This window comes from Falco peregrinus, chromosome 5 (assembly GCF_023634155.1).
Source record: "Falco peregrinus isolate bFalPer1 chromosome 5, bFalPer1.pri, whole genome shotgun sequence".
In the NCBI taxonomy this organism is placed as follows: Eukaryota; Metazoa; Chordata; class Aves; order Falconiformes; family Falconidae; genus Falco; species Falco peregrinus.
This window is the reverse complement of record NC_073725.1, coordinates 91,064,529-91,075,986: the sequence shown is the minus strand read 5'-3', so window position 1 is coordinate 91,075,986 and position 11,458 is coordinate 91,064,529. Positions and strand designations below refer to the sequence as shown.

The following is an 11,458-nucleotide window of genomic DNA, read 5'->3' as shown; positions in this document are numbered from 1 at the left end:
CGGCCAGCTCCACTGAGTAAGGGTTAACAGAACAAGCTTCATATAAAAATATTATTCATGTTTAAAAAAAACCCCAACATGTCCAGATGGCTCGAGACGGCGCAAGGACCCTCCTTTGTAAATCCCTGGCAGCGCACCCCCCTAGCTCCTGCCAAATCCTGCCCAGGCCCCCCGCACCCCGCTGGCGGGGATGCTGTGCCCCCCATCAGCCTGCGCAGGGGGACCCTCCGGCCACATGCATGCACCCCCCGGTTTCCAGCCACCCCACCTGCCTCCCGCCCCCCAGCCCTGCCTGCCGCACCCTGCTGCCTGCACACCGGGTCACTTACGCTCTTTTCGGGTAAATGTTTCCAGTTCTTTTGCAATCGTAGATGGTGAAATTGGCCCGGATAATGTTTTTGCTGTTGACCCGGAGAGCAGTTTCGACAACCACGTGGTCTGAGAGAATCAAGCCAAAGAATATTGAGAGCCCCTTGCTCGCACTCGCGCTTAGAAGGCAAGACAGACCCTTGGGAAAACAAGGGCTAAATCTGATTTGTTTTCTCCAAGGCTTCCTCCAAGCTGCATTTCAGAGCTTGGACCATTCGTCTTTTGCCCTCTGACTTTCAGCTCTTCCCTCTTAAATCAACGCTTTACATCACCCTCACCAGAAAAGAACATTGCGACTTTCAGCAGAAAATTCCAGTGTGTTGTGCAAGTGTTAATTAGCACAGTTAATTATTATCTTCGCTTACAGTTGGTGCTAAATGATATTTTAAAAAGATGTGGTAATTAAAACATGTTAGTTATCATGTTTTAAAACCCCACTCACTTTCCCCATGACAACAAACTCTCAGAGAAGAGTGGAAATCCCTTTTCTGGCGACTTAATACACTACACAGACTCCCCCTCCCCCAGAATTGCCTTTTTTTTTTTTTTCTTTGCAATTCTGCCATATAAGCACCAGGGACAAGAGACAATGCCTCTTTCAGAATATGTACAATAAATCAGTGCACTGGATTCCAGAAATTCATTTGGACATTGCCATAACCAACAATACAGAACAGTTTATGATCTCCATTCTTTGGATAGCTACAGAGAAAAACAATGCAGCTTTACAAACTTGCCTATGAAAAGTGGGATTTTCAAAAGGACTGGCTAATTCTTCTCCTACTGAAGTCAGCCATCTTCAATAGAGCATTCACTCCAGGCTTGAAAGATGAAAATTTAACAAGCACTCAAGTCTGGAATGAAGCATCGACCTCTTCAGAAGGAGCTACAAAATGGGGCATCTCCACCGCTCAGTGGCCAGGATCAGATCTGGTCAGCTTGGCCGTCAAGGCTCGGCTGACTTCCAGCAGATCTGCAGGCGCTTGTCCCCTCCGGAACGCAGCTCTGTGGAGCCTGGGGATGGGCGCCCTGCCTGGTGCCATCTGAAAACAGGGGGATAGGAGAACACCTCGGCCTGGCTTTTGATCGCATAAATGGGATGAAGAGCTTCTAAGCTGACTTCAGGTATGCACTTGCTCTTCTTCCAGAGCTTCTCCTGAAAAGTAGCACATCTTTTTAAAAAAAAGCAATTGAAAATATCAATATAAGTAGCAACATTATTCCTCCAGGGCTAAAATATTTTTCTTTTTGTGCTTGCTATGTCTAAAGCAGAAGCTCTAACCAGATAAATCAAAATAAAATAAGTACATGAACTGGCTTGTAAATTCTGATGTTTAAAACAAAAATTGATAGACTTGAAATACTGTCGATTCACATTAAGATGGTGGAACTCCTACGCTTTAAAGTCATATGCCCTATAAAACAGAAGCAGCTTGGGTCTTTTTATTCCTGTATGCGTTATCTGCACATACTACTGGAAAAACAAAAAAAGCTTATGAAAAATTATGCCCACAAAAGCAGTTAGAATGAGCCCAGCTTGTTTTCCTCTACATACCTTGGTCATCTGGAAATGCTGGATATTTCTCACGTGGAAGTAAACCACAATAAATAAATTGGTTTACATAATCTCCAGCAACTCTGGCTACCGTGTGGATATCATTTCCATAGTCACATGAAATATTTGTTCCATTCAGGTTTGGGATAGTCCCATTTATTTGTATTATCAGGGCCTATATTAGACAAAAAAGTAAATCGGTTATTATCACAGAAAATTCTATTTAGAAATTGTCAATGTTTTACAAGTTTTTCCTAGGCAAGTGACTCCAAAACAAGTTCACAGATAAGACAGGCGTTTTCTTTCACTTTATGCACTTTGAACTCTAAAAGCCATCTGTGCGCAAAACCTTGCTTCAGGAGGGAGAGCTCTGTCACCACGAACTCCAACTGCAGCTGGCATGAAAGCCCAGCCAGGGCTTCCCTGGGAGAGCACTCAGAGGAAGCAGGAGGCAAAGGCTAAGCCCTCCCCAGCTGCCCAGGCTGTCCTGGACCCACACTGCCTGCACAAGCCCTGTCTGTCCCCGACCCCTGCCCCCCAAAGCTCTGGGGAGGGAGGAGGAGGAAGAGCAGAACAAAATTAACCCCCGCTTCTGAGTGCCAGAACCTCCCAGCTTGCACCAGCGTGTGACAGGTACTGGTGATGGGAGGTGTGGAGCTGGCAGGAGCCTGCTGGGAGGACTGTGGGGAGCCGGTCGCCAGCCAGCATCCTCCGCTGGCACACCAGGGCCGAGGCGGCTGCAGGGGCTGCTTTTTGCCGTCAGCCTCCGAGGGGAAGGGACGGGAAGTTTTGCAGAAAGGGAACGCTTTTGAGGAGGGTGACTCAGGAAAACACACAGCCCATGTGCTCGGCTGGCTTCCCCCACCATTAGCGGGGTGACTCCCTGGGGACCCCAGCCCACTGCTCCTGCACGGCAGAAATGGAGCCAGACCAGTGCTAGGGTCCTGTGGGACCCCTCTCGCCGGCCTCGCTCCATGCTCTGCCCCAACCAGCGCATGTTTACGAGCGATTTCCCCATGTTAGGGCTGGTGGCACAGACAGATTTTTGCCATTGCGAGAGGGTCTGTCTTTAAACAAAAAATATTTTGATGAAAACATTGAAAATATAATTAAACTACTGTTAAATATAGCAACAATAGAAATCTGGAAAACGAGTTGATTCAGCTGTCTGCAGCTGATCTGTATTTTGAAATTTTGCAGATCTCTCCAGCATGTTTAGTGTAGCAGCTTCAGAAGTCCTGTTCACCTACAGGCTCAGCAGCTGGGGTCCTGCTGGCTTCCAGGGCATCGAGGCGCAGGAGGTCACCTCCAGGTGCTTTTGAGAGCCTCGGCCTGAGCTGGTAGCATACAACAGAGCTCAGCATCCCCACGACCCATATCCAAGCTGCATGGAGCCGTGCTGCTGTGCTACAGGAGCACGGACATTTATCAGCCCTGAGAACAGGTAATGACTCTGCAGGATGCTGCATGTGATTAATTTGGTATTCAAGTCAAACACACCGGGTTCTCTTTGTCGATATTAATCTCGGGCTCCAAGATGGTCATGGAAGGGCACTGCTGCACTCCTTCACTTGCACTTGCCCAGAAGTTGGCCCCTGTGAAGTTTGTGCACTCATGCTGCAGAGAACACCTGCAACAAACAGGGGGACAATTCGCAGTTGATTATTTTTAAAACGGGTGATAAAAACGTTGACTTCCTTGTGAGGGAAGGTCACGAGAAAATCCTGTGCCTACTTCCATGCAGCTAAGCCTTAAACTTTGCTGCTATATTTAGTGTCTCGTTGCCACGATAAGAGCATATACTCCCACCAGCACCAACAGAGCACCGTGATTCAGGGGAGGCGAAAGCAGGCCGGGCTGAACCCAGAACTGAAGAGCAGAAGGTGACATTTTGTCCAGCTTCTTCAATTTGTAAATGCAGAGTCTAATTCTGTAAATCCCTTCTTGAGTGTTGACTCCTACTCATATATTATAATTGCAAGGGCAAAAGACACTCTCTAGCAGGGTATTGGCTCTCAGTCCCATGGTGGATGCCTGCAAGATAGACTTTGCACTGGCAGCTGACTGCAGCATAACAATGCACCTACAGTTAAATCCTGGCTCTGAAAAGCATCCCAACCATTTGAGACCAGATGTGATTGTTTTTAAAAGGACGTGTTTCGTAAGGGATGGGCAACAACTAATGGTAGTGCAACTGTACGGAAATATAAAAGGCAGCAGAAATAAGAACACACCAAAGCGCACGGGGACGCAACCAGTCCTACCTGGTCTCCATCGTGCACCACCCGCAGTAAGCATCAGCGGCGGCCAAGCACTCCATGCACGTCAAGTACTGGTTGCAGGCAGCCACCTTCACCCGCATCATCTGCATGACAACAGCACAACTGCTTCCAAATGTTTTACACCACCACATAAACACTCAACTTGAGCGGGTTGTGCCGCCGTGGCCATACGTAGCCAGGAACAAGACACCACAGTTTTGGGCTGCTGTACCCGATAGTCTGGACCGAACCTTACAGAACAGACGACCCTGGCACTGTCACCCCCTACGCACACCGCTCAGAGGCTGGCACTCTGTGTGCAACCCGCTGCATAGGGACCAGCGCAGGCAGCTGCCTGCTGCCCTGCTGGTGCCCCCAGAAAAGCCCATCCCAGCCTGAGGGCCGTGTGCCCCAGGGCAGGTAAGGACACCCAAGGGATGGGGCGTGCTGCCGCTGGTGCAGTTGCCCCATGGGGTGTGCAGCAGCACCGAGCTGAGCTGCTCCTTTTCAGCCGGCACCTTGGCAATAGATGTGTGATGGCCAGGCTACGGAGAGCAACACCACACCTTTCCGATGCATCAGATGGAGATGGTTTCACAGCTTGCCCCTCCCTGTGAAAAGCTCTCACTCAGACCTGCAGAAAGCTCCTTTCTAGAGAGTGCTGAAGGCTATCTGGGTATTTACAAAATTACCAGAAAGCAACACCTCTCTGGAAACCTTGATTTGTAAAGAAATCAAAGTACCTCTGGGGACTTGCTCAGCGGGAGCAGTTGGAGGGAAAGCATGTGTCAGTTTGTGCTTTTGCCTCTGTCAATCTCTAAACATTTGGGAAGGAAAGCTGAGTCGTTTGGTACAGTGGTGACTGACAATGTGAGATGCTGGAGCCCTGAGCTTCCCACCAGGCGAGTGCACCCTGGACCATGGGCTCCTTGGCCTGACCCCTGCTTTACTCACAGAACTTCAGCACTCCCCAGCCCTGCAGTGCTCAGCATCCCTCCACCCCAGCCCTGCCGAGCTCCTGGGGAGATTCCCAGAATGCTAATTCCACCGAAGAGAAATTAACTCATTTGGTTTATTGAAAAAGAAACAGACAGAGGAGAGCATCACGAGTGCTGCACTGGCTGTTTGATCAAGCCTGAGTGAGGTGCACAGCCCAGCCTGGGAGCTGAGACGAGACAGTCTGAAACATCAGCTAAAGAGGCATCCCGGGAGGGTTCTGTGAAATGATAATGACCAATCTGCAGGGAATTAGGACTTGGAAAATATAAAAGCAACATATAACATTTGTGGTTGTGCATCTGTTTTGACAGATTAAAATGTAATTCAGGACAAACCACCAGCGCCTGGAGCACTCAGCTCTTGTCTTCCTCCTCTGCTCACATGATGGAGATGAGATTGTCTGTTTCTACCTGCTGCAGCATTCCTTCCCTATGCAGAGCCCCCCTCCCATCCAGCCCTTCTGCTGGCCAGGCTGAACAGAAACCTTCCCCAAGGACCACTTCTGACAGGCAGACCTCTTGTCTGTCTTTTTCCTAAAAGCCTCCTTAAAGTGTACCGTAGTTTTGGGGTTCCTATACAGGAACAGCCTCTGCTTATTCCTGCACTCCCGTAAGTGGGATGGGTTTCAGTATCTTTCACTCTCCTTTTTACCTGGCCACCACAAAGACAAGAAAGCCTGACAAGCTGATCTGCTGGGTGTGACCCCCACCCCACAGAGGAGAATGGACAGGCACAGGTAACCCCCTGGAAAGCCCCTGGACACCCCAGCCAAAGCTCTGAACCCCTTGGCTCTACCCATTAGCAGATTTTATTGCCCCAAAGCAAATTTTATCGTCCCTTCCTGCTCCCGGCTCAGTGCTTGAATGCCAAATCAAATGCACAATGCTCAAAGGACTATTTTGCTGAAGACTAAAGGTCTCACCTGATAGGAGGTCATCAGATAGAGGTAGGTGGAATCAGAAGGGTCGAACTGCATGATGGGGTGGACAGGCTCTCCATAAGCAACTGAAATGGATCTCCTGCTAATAACCTTCATGGTACTGTCCAGATTAATCTGTAGTGAGAAGAAGCCACTCGCTGAGACCATTTTTCAAACGCTATGGGGAGATGATTATTTTTCCCCAGTTATAAACAAGAATCAAAGTGGTATCTAATGGTGTTCCACATTTTCAAGCACTGTAAGTCTCTACACAGTTTGCAGGCTGCACACACAAAGCTTTACTGCAAAGCCAGCTCTGTGCTACAGGCTGAGGCACTAAGTGGTCCAGAAAGCCCAGGCCGTGGCCAAGGAGCCCTGCTCAGTGATGAACAGCCCTCACAGCCCTTGGTCCCTCTGCTCAAAAGGCTACCTTGAAAACTTTGAGTCTAAGGCTCTACCCACTACACTGCTGTTTCTAGGTGGCCACAGCAGTGTTACTCTTGCTTTACTCTAATTTAAGTGGCACCAGCCTTCAGCCCTCGCCACATACATATGTGCACTTCTGTTCATATGGCATTTCCAGAGCTTAATGAAAAAACAGTGAAAATCAGCAACAGGACTGTACAATATGGCATCCCCTGCTCCTCGCATATTTGAAAAATAAGTGTTGTCACTCCCAGCCAAAACAGCTTTTATCCCTGCTAACTGCAGAAGACCATGGCAGCTGCCACAAGAAAGCCGAATCCTACCTTGCCTCATGAATCACCAGCTGAAGCACTGGCAGTGATGGAAGAGGCTGCAAAGCATCAGCCTGCCTTTCAGATCTCAGAATGTCTTGGCATTTGACTTGAAGACTCAGCAAATTAAATGTGGCATTGCTGAGAGGAAGTAACAATAGGGCTACCCAATTCTGCGTGACAGTCACTTTTCAGCTTAAAACAGAAAGGGAGCAAGGAAAATTCCCACCTCCTTACTAGCAAAGAAGGGCAATAATTGTAAGGACCAAGCGTGCCTCTGCTCTCTCAAGTCTGCATTAATTAATTAACATAGGATTAATTAATTCTTACACTAGAGCAGCACTGACACGTCCTAGTAAGATAGCACCAGCTCAAAGCAGAGGGCTTCTCTCTCCTAAGAATGATATGCAAGCACTGCAAGCTACTGTGCAGGAAAAGAAAATTATAATTACCCCCATTTTAAAAGCTGGCTATCTAAAAGCTAAATAATTTGCCTGGGATCACCCAAGACGTCCATGAACTAAGTCCCAACACCCTCCACTTTAGCTTTGCGACCATCCCCTCTCCCTTCTTGCTGAGATTTGCTCTACGCTTAGCTGTTTCTAGGTGCCTGTCTCCAGGTCCCTCTGCCTACTGGGCTCATTTACCCTGGGCTCTCACTGGGCAGGCACTTTCTCTGGATCCCCATGAGCTGGGGGCCCATGGGGGAGAGCCCCCGCAGCAGCAAAGAGGGGAAGAGACCACCTGTCCCCTTGCTGCAGCAGGGTCAGGATGTGCCAGAGGACATGTGCTGCACCAGTGCTGTCAAGAGCAGAGTGGGCTGAAGTTCTGGGTAACTGTCTGCAGACTTCCAGACCTGGATACACAGGGACTGGCCAGAACAGACCCTTCTCACCTCCCATCTCCTTCGAGGGCACTGCACCCCAGCACCCCTTGCCCAGGCCACCACTTTCCGAGTGCTGGTTTTCCTCTTAACGACTCGTGGACGTGGCACTGATAACTGCCCTCACGAAATGCCCGTCCGCAGCCTATCTGATTAATTTCCCATACCTACCCCTGGCAGCCACACTCGCTGCTGGCAGGAGCTGGTCGAGCACTATTTGTGCCCCTTTGCTGTCTTTTCTCAGGCAGAAAATCTGAATGATAACTCACACAAAGTATCTTGTATCCTGTGCCAAATAACAAGGAGCCCCAAAGGTAAAAAGGCTTCTGGTTATGCAGCTGTGTTGTAGAATTAGATTAGAGCTATCTGAGCAAATTATCCCAGCAAAGGGTAGCCAGGAGCCTCTCCCTAATGGAAGCACAGCAGATAAGGCTGCTTTCTCCAAGATGATAATGGAAGAAGAGCTGTTAATACTGTGTGAACAGGGGCTGCGCTGAGTGTGGCATGTGCCTCTGCAGCTTGGTGCACCTGGCCGGGCTGCCAGCTTCCTCCCACCCTCATCAGTTACCTGCCCCTGTGGGCAAAAATCAAAGCAGTGAGTTTCTTTGTGGTTGTTCCCACATTTTTTCCAGGAGCACTTGGACGCAAGGGAAGAGGCTGGATCAGTCTTCTTCTCTCCAAGCATTTTGATTCAATATTCCACATTATGCACACTCACCCCAGGCTGATGAGACAAATCAGGTACCAGCCTTCCAGGGCTTTTTTTCCCCCCTCTCCTCTAGGCACTTCTGATGCTGAGAGTGCACCAAACTGTTGTGGCTGGCTGGCATCAAAACTAACTTTGGCAAACTCCAAGCACCAAAGTTACTGAAACCTTGGCCTTGCACCTTGGCTCTGGAGCCAGGGTATTGCATTGCCTTTGGCACGTTATTTAAAAGATACTCCATCAGACGCATGGATTCACACCTGCTTCGGACTCAGCTGTGATGAAGCATCTCTTGGTGATTCCCCTGTGTACATGGAGCCTTCAAAAGCCATCAACTCAGAGGGAGAATTTATTAGAAGAGCCGTTAATAATTAAATGCTGCACAATAATGTTTCCAGGCGCAGGGTTCATCAAGAACATCCTGCTCACATGGCAGCCTTGAACAGTAATTAACGGCCACCAGTCGCTGGGCAGCATGTATCATTGCACAGATTACAGCGGCATCCAATTACTTCTTCATTGCCAAATGAAAGCAGGTGCTCAGACAAACCCGACAGCAGACGCTGTCCTCCATGCAAACCAGAGGTGCTGGAAGGGGAAGACCCACTGCCCTGCTCGGCCCCCCCAGCCCTGCCTCCCCGTGCTGGTGCTGCCGATCTCCACTTGCCTTCAGGAGTCCTCCGCTGGCGGTGCCCAGGAACACAACAGTGTAGTTATTGACGCTGGCCACTGCCACGGCGGTCAGGCCGCTGTAGGTGAACACAGGGGTGGCCGTGACGGGGTTCACGATGGCTAGCGGGTGCTGAAGGTGCGCGGCTCCACAGTCCAGCTGCTCTGGCTGCAGCTGCAGAGAGACACGCACATCAGTGGCGGCAGCAGACACGACAGCACCCCCTCACCCCCCCCCGCCATCACCACCTCGGGCTCAGCCTGGCCGAGCTGACGGCCCTGTTGCACCCTGGGAAAGCTCCTCACTGCCGAGCCATGGAACAGGAAAGTGTAACTGGTTAATACAAGAGCAGAGAGCTGTAATAGAGCCTCCTTCATGCCTGCCAGACCTACCCTCAGAGTCAAATCCAGACCGGACTTGGCTGGAGATGAGCTCTCGGTGGAGCTCTGCTATGGTGCTATGGCACAGGTGGGATCAGGGCAGCACCAGCGTTGCTGCTGGAGCCATCCTGGCGCAGGGTATCCCAGGATGGGGTCCCAGAGGTCCTGGCAAGGAGTCCTCCAGCTGAAGGCCCATTTACTGTAGCAGCACCCTCACCTCTACACAAAAATCTGGTGTGACGGTAAAAGGGGACAAGGGCTCTCCCTGTCTCCCTCTCCCAGCAAAGTGGTCAGAGGTTCCTTCTCCAGCACGATGCTGGAAGCCCCTCACTGCTGGGGGCTGCATGCAGGGAAGGCTTCTTAGCCCGCCAAAGATGAGCCCTCCCCAGCAGCCACCTGCCCTTGCAGAGGGCTGGTCCCAACACACCGCCCCAGTGCTGCGATGGGTCCCCTTCCCACGAGCTGGCACTCAGGATCGGCGCTCAGGAACGCACAGGGCCACACTCAGCTGTGACAGCTGCAAGCCCAGCAGCCATCTCCCACTCCTCTGTTCTCAAACAAAAGGTGAAGCAAAAAAGTTTCTCCAATAAAAGAACTCAAAATATTATTTCCATGCTAGTAAGTCAGGAAGTGACTAAGAGAGCCAAAGGGTGTGGGGGGGAAACTTGTTGGCGACTCTCAGGACTGTAAATCCTGGCTCTGATCTTGCTGCTACTGCAGTCAGCAGCAAAATTTCCATTGATCTTCCACTGGGATGGGATGTGATGGAGGAGCTACTGAGCAGGAGGAGGAGCTGCTAAGCAGGAGGAGGCACCGTGCTGCAGGACACAGAGGGAAGAGCCGCGGCTGCAAACCTCTGCCCAGAATGGCTGGAGCCAGCGACCCGTCCAGCCTCAGCCCACAGCCACTCACTGTGCCCTGGGGAGCAAGCACAGCTGTGCCCTGTGCCCAAGACCACAAGATGCTTGTTATCTGCCCACGGCTTCTGCTCTCAAGCTGTTCCTCGAAGCTCTGGGGGAGCAGGAACTGCCTTTGCTACAGAAAAATTGAGACAGCAGGACGGCAGGTGCTGCAGCTCAAGCAGGTGCCTGGCTCCAGCAGAACCACCCCAGTGAGCGGCACCGCCAGGGTTGGCCCCAGCAAGCAAGCTGCCCAGCACAAGGGCCAGCGACCAGGGGCACAGGGCCAGTATCAAGGCTCCCGTGTCAATTCATGATCAGGTGCCAAGGGGCAAAGGCAGGGTACAACTGTTAAGGACTCCTCACCTTGAGCCTTGTCCACAAGCATGCATTTGGCTCATCTGGCCCAAAGCAAGACAACAGACTTCACTATCCTGTGCTAAATTAATTAACACAGTTGCTGCGTGACAGCAGCATTTGAAAACAGGACCGATGCCTCATTCCTCTTGCCCTGTCGAGACACACCCAAGATTTATGACCGCTCTCACCCCCAATCCTCTGAGGATTTCCTTACAATTTCTGCTCAGACAATGTGGATGGATTCAACAATGTCTGAACATCACAACAGTCTCACTGCTGACAATTCACATCCTGCAGCAGCTTTTATGAAGTGCTGTGGGTGCAGCTGAAGTCGTTCAAGTGATGGGCATGTTTCAAGGGCCATTACCACATCATCTAAAGTGTCATTTCAGGCTCATCTTAAGAGAAGCTACAATTCTACCACTGCACCGTCACCCCTCTGGGGGCAGGGGCTGGCGCTGCGGGGCAGGTACAAAACTCTAGGCAAAGGACTGACAGTGGACTGCAGCCCACACCCCTAGAACTAAGCACATTTTACACCTTACAGAACTCAGCCATAACGTGGATATTCCTTCCAAAATAATCATCAGGAGTGCTAATTTAAGCAGAACAAATGCAAGGATTTGAGGCCATGCCTGTTAAGAAACTGGACCACGTGCTTCCAGTAGGCAAGAGAAGTTGACAACCAGCCTGTTCAGCAGTCCCTCCTCCCTGGGCTCA

General features: G+C 50.6%; 1 protein-coding gene across 1 annotated transcript in view; it reads right to left on the bottom strand.

Moving 5' to 3' along the window:
• The window catches only part of PLXND1 (plexin D1), an 83,834-nt gene that overhangs the window by 54,048 nt on the left and 18,328 nt on the right, over nt 1-11,458 (bottom strand). Inside the window, exons 2-7 of the mRNA XM_055804153.1 lie at nt 9,097-9,273; nt 6,107-6,238; nt 4,189-4,289; nt 3,425-3,554; nt 1,925-2,099; nt 330-438 (exon numbers count right to left, since the gene is read on the bottom strand). Coding sequence (XP_055660128.1) covers nt 330-438; nt 1,925-2,099; nt 3,425-3,554; nt 4,189-4,289; nt 6,107-6,238; nt 9,097-9,273 — 824 coding nt within the window. The remainder of the gene's footprint in view (nt 1-329; nt 439-1,924; nt 2,100-3,424; nt 3,555-4,188; nt 4,290-6,106; nt 6,239-9,096; nt 9,274-11,458) is intronic.